Source organism: Hetaerina americana, unplaced genomic scaffold (assembly GCF_022747635.1).
Source record: "Hetaerina americana unplaced genomic scaffold, ioHetAmer1.1.p SCAF_27, whole genome shotgun sequence".
NCBI classification, from domain to species: domain Eukaryota; kingdom Metazoa; phylum Arthropoda; class Insecta; order Odonata; family Calopterygidae; genus Hetaerina; species Hetaerina americana.
The window spans coordinates 3,701,011-3,721,809 of NW_027286841.1; the positions used below are offsets into that span (position 1 = coordinate 3,701,011).

General features: G+C 43.4%; 1 protein-coding gene across 1 annotated transcript; it reads right to left on the reverse strand.

Moving 5' to 3' along the window:
* Nucleotides 1-1,176: 1,176 nt before the first annotated feature.
* Nucleotides 1,177-11,187, reverse strand: LOC139689696 (endocuticle structural glycoprotein SgAbd-5-like). The gene is made up of 3 exons (XM_071586898.1): nt 11,108-11,187; nt 4,327-4,451; nt 1,177-1,771 (listed from the first exon to the last, which is right to left on the reverse strand). The coding sequence occupies exons 1-3, from the start codon at nt 11,114-11,116 to the stop codon at nt 1,585-1,587; spliced, it is 321 nt and encodes a 106-aa protein (XP_071442999.1). The 5' UTR covers nt 11,117-11,187; the 3' UTR covers nt 1,177-1,584.
* Nucleotides 11,188-20,799: the final 9,612 nt, after the last annotated feature.

Consider the following 20,799-nt stretch of genomic DNA (forward strand, 5'->3'; position numbering starts at 1 on the left):
ATGAGCTTCAGAAGCACTCCTGGTGGCATGTAAAAGTAACATCCCTCCTCAACGCGCATGCGCAGGTTTGAGGTCGTTAAATTCATCCAGTGTGTTTTGAGAAGCAGAAGAATGGAGACATGTTCTAGTGCTATGTCAACGCGAGTTAAACAGCGTGACTTTGTAAGTGATTCCTTCTGAGGTTTATCGTCGTTTAAAGACGGTTTATGGAGGTAATGCTGTTGATAGGTCTTCTGTAAATCGATGGGTAGTAACATTTCGTCGTTGCGAGCCTGGAAAAGCCATTATTGTTGACGGAAAACGCAGCGGAAGTCCGATCACTGCCAAAGACGATAAACATCGCAAACTCGTCGAGATTTGATTCAAAATGACCGGCGAATCACTCAAAAGCGTATCGCAAACCATGTTGGTCGAGTTTTTCGTGTTAAAGGCAGCCTGGCGGCCATAATCTAGCAAAATGACAACGCTCGTCCACACACCTCGCGCGCAACGGGAGAGGCTCTGCGAAACGTGAAATTTGAACCGATTCCACGCCCTCCTTATTCCCCCGATCTTGCGCCTTGCCATTTTTATTTTGTCCTTAACTCAAGAGAGACCTCAAGGGTAATCATTACACCTCGGATGATGTCAAGTCAAGTGGATTCGAGAAAAGTCGTAAGAGTTTTTCAATGACGGAATGAAAAACCTTGTTACACGTTGGGAGATATGTGTTAGCCTTAATACGGTGACTATGTTGAAAAATAAATATATTATTTTGAAACTGAAGAATATGTACTTTAGTGTACTTTTCGCCCGATCTTGCTATTTGCCTATGTTTGTGGTCAATAAGCATGTGTGCATTATCGCACATGCCAGCCTAGCCTCTTATTCTGAAAAGGTTGAATCGTTGAAAAGAGTGACTCGGTCCGTCTCGCATAGATGCTTTACAAAAAATATGGACGGGAAGGCAGGAATATGTAAATGCATTGCGAGCAGCGCGGTTGTTTCTTTTCGGACGAAGAGGAAAGGGGAGAGTGCTCTTGTTCGGGCAGTTATTCTTTCCACGCCGAGGCGTTTCGTCTCTTCGGGCGGCGAGGACGTGGTGAAGTCACGCGCCCGACAACCCCGATGAACTTCGGCTTTGCCAGCGAAGCCGTAGTTCATCTTGGAGCACGAAATGAAAAAGAGTCGGACGGATTTATCTTAAAAAAGCATATTTTTTTTAATTCAGGTTCAACACACATTACAGATGCATCACTCAGGCACGCCATTTTTCATTCACGCCCTCATCTCCTTCTCCGTTAGCGGCATTAAAAAAAAACATTGAAACAAACATAAGGTCGAGGAGAGAAGGCCTTGAAAAAGATACGCCCCGTCAGCTGTGTCGTCGCACGTTTTATTTCTCTTAATTAATTTTTTTAATGGCATTATTTGATGCCTTTTCATGTCGTCGGTCGCTCCTGGGGGCATGCGGCGTCGTCCCGCGGCGTCTCCTCCTCACCTTCCGGTTGACTGGGTCTCCGGGGGTCGCGTCGCGGGAAGGGGGGATGGCTCTCGGGAGGGTTTCGACTCGGATTGGGGGGGAGGGGGTTTCTCGTGGCTGATCTACTTAGGGATGTGGGCGCCCTCGGGCTGGTATCCGTTCTCATCGGCAACGAAGTTGACGGTGTACTCCTGGCCATCGGCTCCCTTGTACGTGAAGCTACCTCGGACGACTATCGCCTCATTCTCCGTGCCGGCGTTCTTCAGTTCGCCCGTCTCTTGGCGGGAAGTCCCATCACTCAGCTGGTAACTGGGAGAGAGATGAGAAGAGAGGCTTTCAGAGTCTCATACCTCGATATCGTTCCATAGCATATTCATGCCGGCGACATTGGGGGAGTAAGTATTAAAAATAAAACAATTTAGGATCCCGACCGATATCGACGCAGTAGTCACGTCATTCTCAAAGCGTTCTGAACAGTTTTTTTCCTGACGCTTAGGTCATACTCCGGCTGGACATGCAATAGGGTTAGGAGGGCGAGTAATCAGATTAATCAATTTAAGCAGAGGGCGGATGGAGGCAAGGACGAGATCGTGATCGTCCTGTTGATGGAGGGAGGGATTCAAAGGGAACTCTTTCGTTTAACGAATTCGAATGGAACATTTTTGACTCGAAGCAAATTCAATGTTTTAAAATTTAAGTGAACTCGGAGAGTTTTAGGTGAAGGACTTTATAGATTTTAGAAGTTAAAGAACCAGAAGTTTAGGATTTATAATCACATTTCCAGAACCGTTTGAAAATCACGTGACTTTGATGCTGAAAAGGGTTGAGGTCTTCTCATTCATATGCGGAATATAAATAAAATTCAACAAAGTTGATTCGCCTTCGAAGACGTTCATTGATCCTGGAAGTTCTTTATATTTACACTAATATACTATGCTGTATTTTATTGCCGGTCTTTTTTGGCAACTAATTTTCTCTTTCATGAAAAATGTTATTATATTTGGAAGATATTCTTTCGTGTCCTGGTTTGAAAATCGACGAATGGCGAGTTCCGATTCCTATCTGAATGAGATTCCTTCGTCTGGGACGAGGTTTGTGATTGTCATTCTTTTGTTGATTCACGCTAAAAACTTTATCGAAACATGCATCATTGCGTATGCTGCGATGTGCATTTCATTAGTTTATGATCAAATGCACACCAGTCCGCGTGAAAATGTGAATGTGAAATGAATCTGGCAGAGGTTGGATTTTGTGTTTGAAATTAACTGTACCCTTTCGAATAAAGAGGAAAGCGAAAAATGAGATCGTGCAAAGAAAGTCACGTGCTCAGTGACCGCTAGAGCGTATGCATGTTGAAACGTGCCCAGTGTGATTTACAGAATGGTTTCAGGCGTCACTTTGTGTAAGCGATTCATTTCCGAAAAATAAATACTTGGTTATTCCACATATATTTTTTAATTTAAGTGAACCATCTGATGATGACTTTGTAAGTCGAAACCCGGATCGTGTTTAATAAAATATGTATGTGGAATAACCAAGTATTTATTTTTCTGCAGTTTGATTTAATTAATCTTTGATAAATAGTTGTATATATAGTATATATATATATATATATATATATATATATATATATATATATATATATATATATATATATGTATATATATATAGTCAGGAATTATTTGGTTAATTTTTTATAGAATTCTCACTGGTATTGCAAAAACACGGAAATTTGTATTGGAAAATGAAATGGCGGAAGGGTAGGTGTCAACGTGCGTAGAGCTAAGTAAGACGTAAAGAAGAGGCGGAATGTAAAGATACTCAGAGCCAGCGGAATCCCCACGGTTGTTCCAATGCTGTGACAGTGACACAGGCATGACCCACGCAATCACTCATTTCAGAAAACGAATGAAGGAAGTCTTGCTATTCGCCTGAGCAGGCTAAAGGAAAGCATACACGTTTGGAGTTTTGCCTTTTGAAGTCGGCAGACGAGACCAGTCCGATTACGTATGAGTGAATGAGCAGACAACTGCGAGAACTAGCGGCACTTGCGTAGTTGGAGGAAGCGGGTGATAGAATAAGGGTGTGCCACTAAACAACTATAATAACTAAATTGCAAATATATCTGAGCTGTTAGGTTTACAAGATTTGTATAAAAAATATCGGCAACAATTTTTTCCTGGCGTGCATTGCTTGAAGTGCAGACCGATTGCTGATCATATGGTAATGGTATTGATTAATCAACAGTGCACACACCGTTATCATTGAAAATTTGGCGATGCGAAAGATCTGCGCTCAACTCGTCCTCCCGAGGATCTGTGGACCAAGAGCATAGTCAAGAGTGTTTGCCTGCTTCCGCAGACCGTCTGAAATGGCATCGCGACGATTCCCCAACCCCCTTACAGTCCCGACTTGGCACCAGCAGACTACTATTTCCTATTCCTATTAGAGTGAAATCCACTATCCATCAAAGGACACCGCCACCATAGTTTGACCATAAGTGCCGCCAAAGAAGCTTGCACGCTTGTGCCCTGAAGGACATTCCGCCTATCAGGGGGCCTTCGAGTTGTCCAGAAAATCCGCTGGCGCGTCGGCGCTTAAGGGATGTACTTTAAAGAATTTAGAGGCATTGGAGCAATATCTTAAATGTATTTATTTCTCCCGATACTTTTTATGCGAACGATGTATGGATATAATTTCTGGCAAATGTTATTTTTGTAATTATGTGATTATTTTGCAAATGTTTTATTATATTTGCTATTTTTTTCAAAACATACTTTATTATTTTTCTATTATCTTTACCCCCCTCTGCTCTCTTCCCTCGAAGTCTCCCGCCATTCTGCGCGACTCGCCGAGAAACTCACCCAAAGTTGTATCCGTCGACACCGATGTTCTCGTTGGTGTAGCTGGTGATGACGACGTCATTGGGGTTCTGCTGCGGCCGGGCGGAGACCAGGGCCACGGCGGCGAGGAGGAGAAGGACGGCGCACTGCGGACGGAAGAGGACGGATGAGAGGGTGGGTGCGTGGAAGCGGGTCGACCTCCCAGAGGCACGCTCTTCACTTGCGTGCCACATTTGGGTTTTAGAAAGGAGCCGACCTCACAATCACCGAGAGGGTCGCATTCAATCAGAGGCCGTTCGTTGACTCGGATACCGCAATTAATGCACAAGTATTGCACATTAATTGCATGCCTATAAATCAGCGGGTAATGCTTCAGATTGAAAGCCACATGACAATAGGTTAGAGAATTTGAAAAGAGCATCAGTTCAATCTATTTTTAAAGACTCCTGTAAACCTTTCCCTTTATTACACACATTTTAGCGCACTGGATGTGTTGCAAACGTCTAATTTCGAATTATTTTAATTTATTTATGCACATCGCACCATATCTACGAAGGCAGTTTGACGCGGGATTGATGACTTAATTAAGTACCGAGCAGGAAGCGCTGCTAGAGATGCTTGCATGCATCTCTGTGTGATATTGACAAGTATGCTTTTTCTGTTATGAAAATTAAGTTTAATGAATCTCAGACTTATATTTTGCCAAAAGCGTACATCCATTAATAAGAGCGTAAAACGTTTACATACGCAATGTTACCTTTCTACTCTCGTTTATCTCGAATAAAGGAGTTATTTTAATACCGTTTGCATACTCTAAGCCTGTTATTGTCGGGCGCCTGCGCTCTAAGGCCCTTGAAATTTGCAGTCGAGTGGGATGGCTGACGGTAATGGATTTATGGTGATGAATGAGCCGAGAAAGTATTTGCGGCACTTGTCGCTTGAGTACATCACGCACTCTCATAACTTAAATGTTTCACATTACTCTTTTAAGACTTCTCAGAGGACTCGTGGTAGATTTTAGAAACGGGTCCCATGTTAATTTTTTCGTAGGCGTAGATTTTGAGGTGTTTATGAGTTTCACAATGTTTTATTGCGATGTGCGACAATGTTTAATGGTAATCCCTAGGAAAATCATCCGTCAAACGATTTCCACGACGTCTCGTATGCACCCAAAGAGGACGACACACACGCTCGCCCGCCGTAGCGCGGGAGGCGAATGGCCCTCGGAGTGGATTCGGATCCGAGCGATCGCCCGGTTCTGTCGTGATGGATGGAAAGTTCAACCACCCCGGCCCGCGCACTTCGTTAAATGGCGCGGCCTCTCCTTGCCACCCCCCTCCCCCGCGGTAAGGGTGGGCACGGAGATCGGTGGCTTTTGCGACCCCCGCGAAAACACCCTCTCGGTCGCCCCCGGCCTTGCGCAACGCTTGCCCTGGGGGGCGGGAGGGAGGAGGAGGAAGCACATTAACCCTGCTCGACCCTTTCACCGCAAAGGAGGGCCTAAAAACCCCTTCCCTTCCTCCCAAGAAGCAAATATGCGCGCGCTACCCAAATGCATCGATTCGTTGAACAATATCGATTATTTAATTATGATTACATCGATCGTCTGTGCATGTGTGTTTGGAGAAGACCGAAAGAAGTGAAATGGGTAGAAAGGAAAGCGAACGATTGGGTGAATGGGGGAAGTGGTTGAGAGGAATTCAAGGCGGGGAAAGTGGATGCATGAGATTATATTGAGTGGCATCGGAATGCCTGGTGGGGGACTGTAGGGGAGGGGGCGGAGTTGGTAAAGGGACGAGACGAGTATAGACATGTTGGACGGTAAGAAGCATTCTGCGTTGAAGAATTGTTCATAGCAGTGCAGCGAGTTATACCTGGTGTCGTGTTCGGCGTGACTCGGGAGCGAGTAGCCGCTCAGTCGCTCCCAGGGTCCACCAAAGACCCATTCTAGGGCCCACAGCAGAAATGAAAGTTCTGCAGTGGCAGGGGGGTCATTTTCCAGCCGTCGTCACGGGCGAGAATTGCGGTATTGTTCGTGGAAGATAATATCCAAAGTTTGATTTACCGAAAGAAATATAATATAGGCGAATTCATAAAGTTGATTCAATCCGAACGAAATACATACTCGTATTTCGAGACAGAAACCCATCCAACTCCGAAGTGCAACCCAAACTTTCTGGTGTGGATTTAAATTTCCGGTTGTTACAGTTTTCTCCGCTACGATATCAAAAATGTGATGGACCTCCGTTGGTTCCCTCCTGGCTCGTAGTATTTACTTGATTAAAAACTGTCCGCATATCATAGGGTCAAACTGTTCTGTTGGCTCAAACGTGGAAACTTGTCGCTGATGGTCCCATATGATCGGTTGCTCTATGAGGTATGTGGTTCAGAGTGGAAATTAAAATGTTCGTTTAAAGCTTTGCACTCACGTGACTTAAATTACGTTAATTCATCATTGTGCACTTTGGGCGAAGTCTCCCTTTTGGGAAAATGGAGTGTCTACGTTTTTAATTCGTCTCTGCCCTCTACAAGTTCCGCTAATTTGTTTTTTTTCAGTCATTGTCTTGTTCATAAGCTTCGGGTTGGCCATGGGTCATGTGGACCGGACATTCGAAGGGGTCGTAAACCTGCTCGAAGCGCGATGAGTCCTGCCGCCCCTATCGGCGCCGAAGGGAATCTCGGCGGTCGCGTGGCCACTTCCGGTCTTCTGGGGGTTTCCCCCTCGAAGGGTCCCTTTTTGGCATGTATGTAAATATGCATATTTTTTTCCTTCTCTTTGATCCAAACCCGCTTTCCAATTGCTAAGAGAAAATTTACTCGCGATAACGTAATTTCAGGTTGTGCATTTCGTAACTCTTCGTACGATAGAAATGGCTGCAAATATTACCTCATTTCTACTTAGTTACAGTGCCAGAGAAAACATAGGTTTTAAATTTGACTGGAAAGTAAAGTTTTAAAGGCACACACTCACTGCGGGATGCCACAAGTGTGTGAGGGGAGGAACGAAAAGGAAACGGACAAGGGGGGGGAGGGGATGTGTAGGCGGCTATTGGATGGATTCAGTAGGCTTGATTCAGCCCGGGAAGTTTAAATGACTGGAGCACCCAGACTTGCGCCATCTCGCGTGTTCTCGCCTCTATGCTACTTGGAGATTTGGGAAGGGTTTCAATCACCGAAAGAGAGAAGCAGTCATCGAAAGCAGTGTGATTAGGGATGGGATAATTAGGGAAGGTGGGATATATATATATATATATATATATATATATATATATATATATATATATATATATATATATATAATAAACGGAGACAATAATAGAACACCTATAAAGTACATTTGCAGCATGGGACAAGAAAAGTTGATAGAAAATATTAACAAACGCGGAGAAGACGAAAATATTCTATGATAGTTATATTTTTTTAAGCTGTTGTATTTGCTCACACGCTTTAATCCTTAACCACTTCCCCGCCCGACGAATATCTTAAAAGGCTCTCGCAGTACTCGAAAGCGTACGGTGTTTCGTTTGGAAGGAAGACACCAATTCGCGTCTCGTCATTTCGTAGTGGCCGTCTGGTGATTGGGAAACGAGGCTCGAGACCTTGGGAGGATGCATTACGTGAGATGTCGCCATTCCTGCGAAGAGCGTTGTCACATGAGGAATGACGACGAGAGATGGCACCACTGGGCTGCTGCGGGTGGTTCATAGGCGACCAGGTGGTGTCGCAGTTCGTGCGGCAGAGGGAATCTCCACGCTCACGGCGTAGTCAGCGAATGCGTCGTTTCCCTGAGCGATCTCCCGAGTGAACACGTCGTGCAGTTGCGATTGATTGCGAAAACTGATTTATGTGTACGGCAAAGGTTGCTATATCCAAACACGGCCGAAAAATAATATTCCTACTTTGAAGGAGATGATTCAAATCCTAATGGGCTTCAGTTGCTCCTCTCTCGCATCTCAACTATAGCGCGGGTTTCGAACGACGCCCCCCCCTCCCAGTCCTTTGGTTAGAAAAGGTGGAAATAATTTGTAGTTGGTAAGGAAGTATATTTTTAAGAGCAGTTCAAACCCATAAATATCAGCAAAGACAGCACATGACTCTTTAAAATTTTCAATAGGAATAATTTCGATTTCGCTAATTATCTTCGTTTAAAGGGATTGAGAAAATGTCACCTTGGAATTCAAACTGAAGAGGAGATGCTGAAGACGATAAAACATCCCGCCTCGATCGATTCTCTCTGGCTCAAGATATTCCTTTCGACTTCCTTGATTTACGTGCGACAATTTGAGTGGAAAGGGTAATTCTTGAGGAAGACTATTTTTGGAAATTAATGATTGACGCTGATTTAAATTATGGCGAAACTGTTTTTCAGTGTATTTTTCTCCAAAATTTGAAAATAATCGTTATGGATACAACTTAAAAGAGTTTGTTGCTTTGATTCACGTTTAATTTTCTGCACATACACACACACGCACACACACACACACACACACACACAAACACACACACACACACACACACACACACACACACACACATATATATATATATATATACACATAGGGCTTTGTAAAATTTAATTACTGGAATGCATTAAGGATATAAATCAAGGTGCTGATTCCTTTTAATTAACTTGATAATCTAGCAGAAATTGATTATTTCATTGGCACTTTGACAGCATCCATAAATCCTCAGCGACCTCGAAACCTGTGCCACGTTAGTAAGCAATTACGCGTTTACGTAAAAACGCATGCAGCAGTCTATGCCCCTCTGTTTCGCCGCATGACTGCTACGCGTAGAATGTCCCGAGGAACCAACTGTCCACGCAGAAATTAACAGCCCGAGGCTAGATTCTCTAAAGAGTCAATTTCGACTAGCTACCCCACTCCAGGATAAAATTCTTTCCCATCTGATGTTTTGTACGAATTTAATTCCCTTACGGACGGAAAATAACAAATCATAATTACATTAATGTGGACGGAAACCCCAAGTGTATGTTGTTGGATTTTTTATTACAAGTGGTGTCCTTAACACCCCCCTCCACACGCCCTTGCGGCGGCTCTGAAATTTTTCCATTTTTAAACTCAAAATAAACATTTTCTACACTAAAAATATCATATAAGAAGGACGCCATCGGTCGCTTAGCGTTGTTAATGAAGAGTATTTCGAAAGATGAAAATTCCCAGTTTAGTTTTCTTTCTGAAGCCCTCTCACACCGCACATTCGGGCATGGTGAAGCTCATCTCGTTCTGCTATGCATATGCTCCCCAGAAAGGCCTGATTCCCAAGTTTCCATCCTTGCTGAATATCCCAATGAAACAAAGGGATGAATTTTTCCTGCGATCATTGGGGTCGACCTACTGACCCTAAGAGCGAAGTCGATTGGAGGACAAGCGTCGTTTCTTGGCGAGCACCCTTTTATGCGAATGAGGGACGAGGGTGGAAAAGGTGCGAGCAATGTTTTTCTCCGCTCCAGCAAATTACTGCAATGACTTTCAGTGTCTTGCGTGGTACTTATTTCGTGACGTTACTTGTTCGTCGTGATTTTGAACGTTCGAAAAGTGGAATGTAAAGTGGAAATACGGGGAATGTTTCAGGAGGCAACTCAATGAACGTTTTTATAGAATGAATCTTGTTGTATATGTTTGTCATCTATGCTTTTTGGATGAAGATCACCCAAAGGAAGATGTTTACTTTCCAAGATTTGGCTTGATTTGCGGTTATTTTTTTGCGAATTACTACATACATCAGGATTCCCTTCTTAGATCACCCGAATGACTCGAGGTGAATGGAAATTCACGAATGGATTAAACTCACGTTAAAACATGTTCTACCTTAAAGTGCATTTGATTTCGTGGGTTTACTTGGCCAGCGGGATACGTGCAATCCCCTGAGAGCGCGTCCTCTCGACCCCCGTGTCCGATCGGGTGGCCATTGAGGTAATTTCAACGGGGGAATAAACCGTGATCATTCAGTACATAATTATAATCCACGATGAAGTCTGACTTGTAAGATATATTTTCCAAATGCCCCATTTTCGGCGCCCCTCATTCAATGCTCATACCTCGGGTTCAAGTGAAATTCACGCAGTGAGAGTATTTTACTTTGATAGGGACAGAGAGACAGGGGCTATGGATGGCGGATGCCCACGCTATCCTCGCAAGTAAAATAATGTAAAGTCAATGCACTAGATAGGATTACTCGTACAAAACCTACAGGGTACCACGTACTATGGGTGTTCTATTCCATATCACGAGTAAGAACGTTCAAATCGTCCAATAATCGTTCATGGTATGGTCCACTCGGTAGAGACTAACGCAGATGAAAGATTTATAGCCATCTCGTTTGATCCGAGGTATATTTTGTATTCAATGCAGAAGAAGCGCACGCTTGTTGGGCATTGGAAGCATCCGGTTGCCCTTTGAGGAAATGATAGCTCTATGGTTATCAAGAGGAACGGCGGAGACCGCGACGGCGTTTTCATCCCGATCCACTCCGCTACACACATTGCAAAGCCAACGATGACATTATTAATAGTCACTCGAAACGTATAAATCAAAATGTTTCTCCATATTTCCCCTTTTGTGCCGTTTAAAATTTTCACCAAAGTACATCTCCGGAGTTCGGGGATTGGACCGCAAAATTAAGATTCGTTTGACGGTTAATTAGAAATGGCATGCTGGAAAATTTTATCCGCAAAAACGAAGTACTCGTGAATTGTAAAGACGGTCTCTATTTTAACTCATCCCCACATTAAGGTTTCTAAAAGGCGCGGAATACATTTAAAATGCAGGAGTAAACTCACCAGCTTCATGGTGGATTGAGTGGGGTGTGTTTCTCAGATTCTCTGATGACTTCGCAAGAGGCTCAATGGATGCCGAATATGTTTTGCGATGGCCACGTCCGTGTCTTTTATACTCGTTGTCCCCGTCGTGTGTGTGGGGGAGGGGGGGAAGGCGGGGGCGACGCTGGTGCTCAGGGAGACAGGTGAAGCGATCGGGGGGGGGGGACATGGGGGTTTATTTTTCTGGAAAGGCGCACCTTCGACCCCCCCGCCATTCCTCTCCACCCCCCGGGGGCTGAAGATGAGAGCGAAAGGCGCGCGCAGGCGCGTGTGCGTGAAAGGGGCTTAAGACGAGGGGGAGGGGGCGGGGTGCGTGCATTATTGCGCGTGTCGGGCCCTCCCTCTCGCCGTTGCCGTGGCACCCGTCTCGAGGAGCCGCCGTCGGCATCCAGTGGGGTGCCGGAGGGGATGAGGGAGGGAGAGGGTGGGGGGGGGGAGACGAGACCTTTCGAGAAGCGAGAGGAGGAGAAGAGATGAAGACGCTACAGGTCCCAGCATCCCGTTCCCCACCCGTGATGAGCCCCGTCCCTTTGCAAACGAGCGGCGGATTGCGCCGAGTCAACACGGAGTGCACAGGGAGCATCGGGAAGGCATCTCGCACGGGAGCAGTCCGATCGGAAGGTCGACATTTGTGCGTCTATCATGTACATGGTTTATATCGGGGAAAGCTTCGTAAAAAAATTGAATTGCATCAGATATCACTGCGATGCCTAAAAATTCTTCAGGAAGGTCCTTAAGGGTACAAGCGTGTAAAGCTTCTATGACGGCACTTAAAGGTCCCATGGTGGCGGTGTCCTTTGAGAGAGGGAGGGTTTCGCTTTTATTGGGGAAAGGAATATTAGTCTGCTGGTGCCAAGTCGGGACTGTAAGGGAGTTGGGGAATCGTCGGGATGCCATTACAGATGATCTTCGCAAACACATTCGGCTCTGTTCTTGGTACTCTGTCCAAAGACCTTCGGGAGAACGAGTTTCGCGCAGATCTTTCGCATCACTAAATTTTCATTGATAATGGTGTGCACTGTCATCTTATCAATGTCAATATACGATCTTCGATCATGCACACACTTAACAAACGGTCAGCTAAATTCAGCACTTCACGCACACACGTCAGGAAAAAAATTGTTACCGATACCTTATGTACAAATCTTGTCCGTACCCCTTTATAAGAATCCTCTGGCTATCGATCAAACAGCCAGGTACTTTGCTCCGGGAAGGAGTATTAGCACGCCGTCCTATTACCCCATTCGATAGTGCCAGTAATGAATTGTGTTAAACGCATATTTTGGAATTAACAAGAGAACATGATACCCGGCGCATTTTCACAATTATTGTTTTGTTCAAGTGGGTCGTGGTAGTCCAGTGGGTAGAGCGCTGGACTGGTGACCGTAGGGTCCCGGGTTCGATTCCCGGGAGAGGCACTCTGGGCACCTGCAGCTCCACCAAAGCTAAAGTGATTTTTCGGGTACCAGGTCTTCCTGGGAAACCATAACCGGCACAGGGAAAGGAACTGGCCCCCCTACCCGGATGTGTGAATTTTCACACGCCGTATAGGGCTTAGTACTGGGTGAACTCTACCATTACCTACCAAACCGACCTTCGGGTTGATTACTGTGTTTATGGTTTATGTTTTGTTCCAACCAAGTCAATAATTCATTAATTTATCGAAGACTGAGTTGAATTCCGCGTTGCTACCAAGAAAGATCATTAAGGAAATTGAAATCGAATGAGGCCGTGGGGGTAGACAACATTCCCGCGGAACTACTTAAATACTTAGGAAAGCTTGAGAGGAATAGTCTATATGGATTAATTTGTGTCATTTATGAAAGAGAAATTTGGCCGGAAGAGTTTTTAAGGTAAGTGTTAGTGCCTATTCCAAAAAAGATAAAGGCTGCAGTATGTGAGGACTACAAGCTTACACAAGGAGGACGGAATAGATGTTCCTATCCCTTTTCCTTTTATCTATTTCTATGTAAATGAGTATATATATATATATATATATATATATATATGTGTTTATATATATATATATATATATATATATATATATATATATATATATATATATAAACTGACATAGATTTTTAAAACTTAGAAACACAAAGAAAGGACACTCACATATGTAGTTTTGATGTTTCGGCCGTCATCATCAGAATGCCTGCATAATCATTCTGATGATGACGTCCAAACGTTGTGTTTCTATGTTTGAAAAATCTATATCAGTGTTTTTATGTATCTCTGCGTCCCCAAAGAGCGTTCCATTTCGAATATATAAAAAAAACCGCAGTAATCAACCCGTGATAATAACAGCAATCCACTCGAAGGGCAGGATTGAAAGATTCGGAGAATTAATATCACAACTACTTCGTGTTTCACTCTGGAATCGAGAACTACTATGATTATAAGCCTTGCAAAATATTGCATTTAAATCTCTAGCACCCCAAATCGCAATGCTTGTAAACATTTTTCCACCTCATTATACTTTTATAACTCCCCGCATTTCGTCCTAGATGCTCATTTTCTATCAATCCGTGGTGCACCCAAAATTCTCCCCTCCGAGACAGTCATCCAAATCCCATTTTCCTCTTAATTGTTCCTCCTTTCTTCCATTTTCTCCCAGACGTCTTCCCCTCCCATCAATATAGCTTCTTCTTCTCCTTTCGATTTTCTTTCCATCCGTTTCTGCCTCTTAAGACCCACTTCCCCATATCTTCCCGTTTGCCATTATCCTTTCTCCGCCTGGGAACCATGCAGAAACACGCTCCGTATCCAAGTTTTCCAAGACCTCAAGTTTCTTCGCGTCTTTGTTTAAAAATCACGTCTTCCACTCTCTTCTTTTCGCAAATGGTTTCCATTACGAATTCTCTCCTCATGTATTAACTACTTAGTCAATTTTCTTTTCAGACGGTTCAATAATAATGGAAGCGCTCCATCGGATATAATTTTGGCCTCTTCTTTGGATTCATATATTAGCGCTGCCTCCTTTTTTTTGAGATCCTCACTGCCTTGGTTTTCTTACAATGCATTCTCATCCCAGGTTCCGCATGCTTATTCTTAAGCAATGTAGCAATCTCTCGGCCGCAGGCTAACCGAGGCTTGATCATCTCTTTAAATGCTGCTGACTTAAACCGTCCCCCGCCTACTTACTTATTCAAGTTGTGTACCAAATAAAAAATATCAGTAATAATCTATCCCAAATATGTGCGTAAAGTACTGAATGACGACCGTGTTGGTTAAGTGTGCGCATGATCGCAGATCGTATATTAGCATTGATGAAATGGTACAGTACACGCTCCATTATTATCACTTAAAATGTAGCGATGCGAAATATTTGCGCTAAACTCGTCTTCCCGAAGGTCTTTGGGCGGACGACCAAAAGAGCAGAGTCGAGAGTGTTTCCTTGTGGAGACATTCTGCATGGGCATCGCGACGATTACCCAAGCCCCTTACAGTCCAGACTTAGCACCAGCAGACTATAATTTCTATTCCCAATAAAAGTGAAATCCTCCCTTCCACAAAGGGCACCACCACCATGGGACCCTAAGTCAAACCATCAAAGAAGCTTGCGCGCTTGTACCCATAAGCACCTTCCGCCAACCAAGGTATTTGAGTCGTGGATAAGGCGCAGGTATAAGTATGTTGGCCCTCAAGGGATGTGCTTTGAAGAATTTTGAGTAATTGCAGCAATATATGAAATAAATCTATTTTTCCGAAACCTTTCCCGATACTTTTTATACAACCCATGTATTCCTGCCGTGAGCATGCCTAAATAGAGTCTGCCTTTGCCTTTTTGGCACTCTTTTTGAAGTGTGTCATTTTGGCGAAGCAGTAACTCACTATTTTCTTCAAAAAATGTTGCTGCTTTCTGGGATATTAATGTTATCTAAGGGGATCACAGCCACTAACTTTGTGATTGCAAGATAATTTCGGAACAGTATATATTCTTATTGCTAACATTTCTTTACTTTCGTGTGTAACGTTCCAATTTCCCCCGTCTCTGTTCTCTCTTCGCATCTTGAAAGCGCGCACTTCAACATGTTTACTTCACTTTTATTAGTTCCACATCCGTTCATTTCTCATATTTTGCTTTCCAAAACTTCGAAATCATTTCACTCTCTATTTTTACATTCCCGATTTTATTTCCTTCACGACTCTCCCTCTCCCCTTCTTTAGAATCGCTCCATATTTCTTCTGCCCTTCCCGTCCTCCGTTCATAATCATTGATTAAATCATTGTATTATTTCTAATCCATAATAAAGACATTTTGCGTTTGAAATTGCTTCGTTTTCGTATTCATTAATTTTGATTTGCGTTTCATGAGTGCCATCTCGTGATTCAAATCGGCGTCCTTCAAATCATGTCCCCATTCTAAAGTCTACACCCAACCATTTTGCAGCCTGGTACATTCCCTTCATCTCCTATTTCTCGTCGTTTGCATCGTTCCCCTGCTCTCTTCTTGGGCATCTTGCTGACCCATTTTTAAGGTCAACCCGTGTGTCTTCTCATATTCCCTATTCTCAACGAGTCTATGTACCTATCCCTTGGCTTACTGTTATCATGGGCACCTTGGTGCGTTTCGTCCTGTTCATTCAAAGCGTCAATATATATATTACTCTCGTACCGTCTTACACCTCTTGGTAGTAGCAGTTGTTGTAGGAATAAAATAATTAGGTATCTCGACGACTACCCAAGTCTCACTGCCCATCCTCTTGAAACCTAGCTGCTCTTCGCTGCACTCGATTTAGTTCCAAAGTTAACCCTGCCTCATCAGGATCCCATACACTTTCAGCATACTCAAGGTGGGGCCTCACTAACGTGAAATAATAAAGCTCCTTGACCCTTTCACTGTAATTCCCAAGTATCCTTTTCATGAATCCTGAATTTTTACTTGCTATTCCGTAAATGACACGAAAGTGTGTTCCCCAGTACATATCCTAAGTTATCGTTACACTCAAGTATTAAACCGATTCTACGTGTATTAGTTTGGTTCCTTGTTTAGGGAACCAACCTAATACACCAAGGTTTAGCGTTTTCGGGGGAAATACTCTTCCTTCATAAAATTTATTGAAACACATTTATTCAAATTTAATTCTAGCTCCCATGTCTCGCACCACTTTTGGATTGCCTTAAGGTTGTTAGCTAATAATACTCTATCTCCATGACTGGATATTTTCCTATATATTACTGCATTTTCAGCAAAAGGACGAAGTTTACTGGAATTCTGAGACCCGGTGTCATTAATGTATAAAAGGCACAATGAGCGTACTAGGGGGACATTGTTTTGTATTTATATAATGGAGAGCATTGATATCGAGGACGATCTTGATATCGATGTTGATGTCGAGGTTGCAATGAATGTGGTGGTCGCCATGGGCATTGGCAGATCTTATGTCACGAAGCATTTCATAAACGCGAGGGTGAAACGGACGGCTCTGTATGTTTTGGAGATTAATTTCCGACATATTTATGCAACATGTCCAAGTATCGAGGGATTCCAATGATGCACCAATATCTGCAAGACACGGAATTGGAAATCCCACAGAAATACGTTGTGCCCTTGGCAGTTAGTAAAGAGTACTCCTCCTGATTTCACGCCGTGGGAATCTTTTCGCAATGGATTCCGACAAGTACACTCTTCGTAGTTCTTCGAAGTTAATTTTTTTCTGGGATGGGTTTAATAGTCTCATTTAAGAGACGAGATGACAGTCAGAGAAATTTTAACAGTGCCAACGTGACACTAAACGTCGACATTGACCTCGAGGTCGACATTAATGTCGACATTTGTTACACCGACATCGACATGCGGTTGCGATTCATATTCTTATCGATACGGACGCCCTCCGTGGAGCTCTCCCTCTCAATATATCTCTCTCTCTCTCTGTGCATGTCGAGGCGTGAAGGAAGACACGGGAATGATCGACAAATGCTGATTGCTGAATGTAAAAAGGATTATTTGATATAATTATCAATTCCAATTACTCCGACGGAGATTTGTTTCGAATTGTGAAAATGTCTAATGAATGAATGTGCTGAAAAGTTATAACACCTGAATCTCAATGCGGCATTAAGAATTTAAAATATACTTTCCTGAACCACGATTAATTATGGTTTTGCATTCTTGCATTATGGTTTTAGTATCACAAAGAGGACTTATACGTGAATAAGACTGTAGTTTGCGTTTGGAATCACACCCGACGTCCCAAAATACGTAATAAATTGCTGTCGATCGCGTGCCATTGGGCCTCTGGATATAGTTTTGGCTTGTCCCTGGCGGGAGTTCGACGCCCGATTGGCGAATGCTTGGTTCATTCATTCAGCGCCGCCCCCCTTCCCCTCCCGCACCTACCTCACCCACCCGCCCTCCTCCATCTCGACCCGCCTTCATCTCGGCGTCCTCGCAGCATCCCACGCGTGTTTGCTCAAAGACATTGTGCCGAGACTAAGAACACAGTCCTTCTCTCCGTCCCCGTAAACGCATGGGCGAGTCACAGGATTTATTTGTAGACTCCTCTTGTGCAATCCGTCTCTCCCATTCTCTCTCTCTCTCAAAATAATTATCTTTTTCTTTTCGCCGCTCGATTTAATTGTATTTCTCCTCAATTTATTTATTATGTTTTTTCATTCAAATTGTGTTCTCCGCATTATCAAATTATCTTCCTTTACCGATTTCCATGCCTAATTAATTTTAATTTCCGTTCTGTTTCCACACGGATCTAGTATCTTTGAATTCTCGATTCCCAAATATGAATCTATCGTGATGTAGAGAGAGAGAGAGGAAGTTCAAATCATCAGTTTCTGTTTTTTTGTGAATCTTTTACTTGGTGTTGCTTTCCTCTTTGAATTGTGCATATTGTATTGCATTTTTACTGCAGAAAATTTGCTTTTTCTTCTCGATGAGATTGGTTGCAGAGCGCAACATGACGTTTCTTCCGACAGCATGTCTTTCGGCAATCTCTTGTTTCCAGCTCCTTGTCTGCAGTGACATACAAGGTTTGTATAAAAATGTTCGGCTTTGCCACGACTCGAAGGATCCCTGGTAGGCGGATGGCCCTTAAGGGTACGCGTGCAAGCTTCTTTGATGGCATTTAGGATCCCATGGTATTGGTGTCCTTTGAGGGAGGGAGGATTTCACCATTATAGGAGTAGGAAATAGTCTGCTGGTGCCGAGTCGGGACTGTAATGGGGGTTGGGGAATCGTTGCGGTCCCGTTTTTCGCCAGATAATCATATAAGCCTAAAGCGCCCAAGGTTTTCGGGACGAGTTTAGCGTAGATCTTTCACATCACCAAATTTTCTGTGATAATAATGGTATGCGCACTGTCACTGTCTTATCAATGTCAATATGCGGTTTACGATCATGCGTACACTTAACTGACGGTCTGAATTCAGCACTTCACGCACATTTCGAACGTTGTCGTCGGTTCTTGACGCCGATGGCCGTTCACCTCGGGGCTCGTCCTCCACACTCTCTCGGCCATCTTTGAAGAGCTTGAGCCACTTCAAAACTGCAGTTTGTGACATGCTTTCATCCTTAAACACTTGGCAAATCATGCCAAACGTCTGAGTACCCAGTTTCCCCGGTCCGAACACAAAATTTGATTGCGTACCGCTGTTCATTCGCTCGCTGTTGATTTTGCGCTTGTATCGAGTCACTCGATAGAGGTCCACTCAAATCTAGCCTGAAAGAACGCTCGCAGGCGATTGGCGATTGGAACTTTTTAAAGGTCAGACGCCCACCACCGGGCCTGCGCGCTGCGAGCACGCTGCAACGTTCAGTGACGTCATGCAAAAATTGTTTCCATTATTTTTTAGACAAACCTTATAAACTGAGGGAAAGGAAAAAGAAAATTTAACGCTTAGATTGATACCATTTTTCTTCGTAAAATAAATAGACAGCAATCGCGCAGGGCTCTGTTTTTTATTACAGAGGACTAAAGTGTTTTCTACAATGCTAAATATTAAATAATCACATCATTGCAATAAGTCACTAATTAGTTTTCATAATGACATTAACTGCGACACCCTTCAAGGTTTCGCTTGATGTAATACGAAGTGAGACCTTAAGTAACCTGGGAATGTTGCACTAGTAGTGAAACCGTTAAACACGTTTGATTATTAAATACATCAGAGCAGAAATTGATATTAACATTCTTAGAAAGTAACGACTAGGTTTATGTCTCACTAATATGTTTATATAGGTTTTGTACTGAAAAATCAATTCTTGACGGTGATTTACTCACTCGAACATTTTCAATTTTTTTTCTTCTGGTGAATAGAGTAGTTTTTCCTTCCGAAACGCGATGCAGGTTATCCTTCGCCGGAAGTTGGTCCATCTCAAATGCGGCGGCGGATCCGGATTGGCCGCGGACGGCGATCCGGTGTCAATTCCACGGGCCTATCTGAACGTTCCCTTGATGAGCCGATTGAAGAGAGCCTCGGTGTCTGGGATATTTGGTCGTCATTGGTGGAGCAGGGGAAGCGTTTGGGTTTAAGGATGTCCGCTAAATGCGTATTCCTATTTCGAATACCAATAGCTAATGATTCCCTTTTTTCGCGCGTACGTTCTTACAACTGAGAGTCCAGCCATGTTAAAAGAAAAGGTTTTTACGTGTTGTGTAAGCTGGCAAATTGATGACGTTCAATTCATTTGAATGGCAATGTTGCGAGTAGTGATTTAAAGCCATCAAATTCATACGCAATCAAAGAGAGAGTCCTCGCAGTTTCGCGCGAGACGTATTTAAAGAAATTGTTGACACCGATTTTTTTTATTTATTCAAAGCATAAGAACAGTCGTGATGCAAGAATCTGAATTGGAGATGTATTTTTGTTTCGAACGTAAAACGTGTCTGTGTGACTCTTCTATGGATGACGGAATGAAAGCCGATATACTATGCCTATGCTGATATCTTGCTCTCGGACTGAAATGATTTATTTAGTCCGAACACAGCGTCACGCCAATCACATTGGACAAATAACAAATAAAAAACAAGCTGAATTAAAAAAAGCTGAATGCAAAAAAACAAAAGTTAACAATATGTATTCATATTTTTAATGAAAATAAAATCACCACATACAATACGCATATTTTACATGCATGAGGGAGACCAAATGATGAGTAAAGGAAGAGGAGGGGGTACGAAGAGCACCGCGGGGATGGAGGGAATGGGGTGCTCGGAATGGGTCAGGGAGGAATTGCATTGCAGGTTGGTGGTGGAAGTCTTAAAGATAAATGTGCGTTTTGTGTGATTGAGAGGCGAGGGGAAGGGGTGGCACAAAGAAAGAGGGCATTCGACCGCGTCGCACGCAAAGGGACTCGAAGAAGGAAAAGAAGTTCAGACCTGACCTATAATTACTGTTGACAATTTTTAAGAAAAACTTCACGAATTCATGGCACGGCAATCAGTATGGGAGAAAATGCCTGATATGTATAATCCTGAGCTAAATTACGTAAATGTAAATGACTATGGCGAATTATGGAGAGAAATAAACATAATAGATCGGAAATCGTATTCGTCTCATTTAATTTGCGATGTTCGACCGACAGGTGAGACCACTCGTCAAAGGTGTGCAATGCTGAGAGTTGGGAAGGAAGATGCTTCCTCAAATCTCTAAGAGGTTTTTTCCATGGAAAATAGTACGAATGCGTGCGAAAATAAG

Bases quoted from the DNA above. Each gene is read 5' to 3' on its own strand.
- LOC139689696 (XM_071586898.1), bottom strand. The intron at 1,772-4,326 runs GTGAGTTTCTCG...TCTCTCTCCCAG, and splicing joins GTCGACGGATACAACTTTGG to TTACCAGCTGAGTGATGGGA.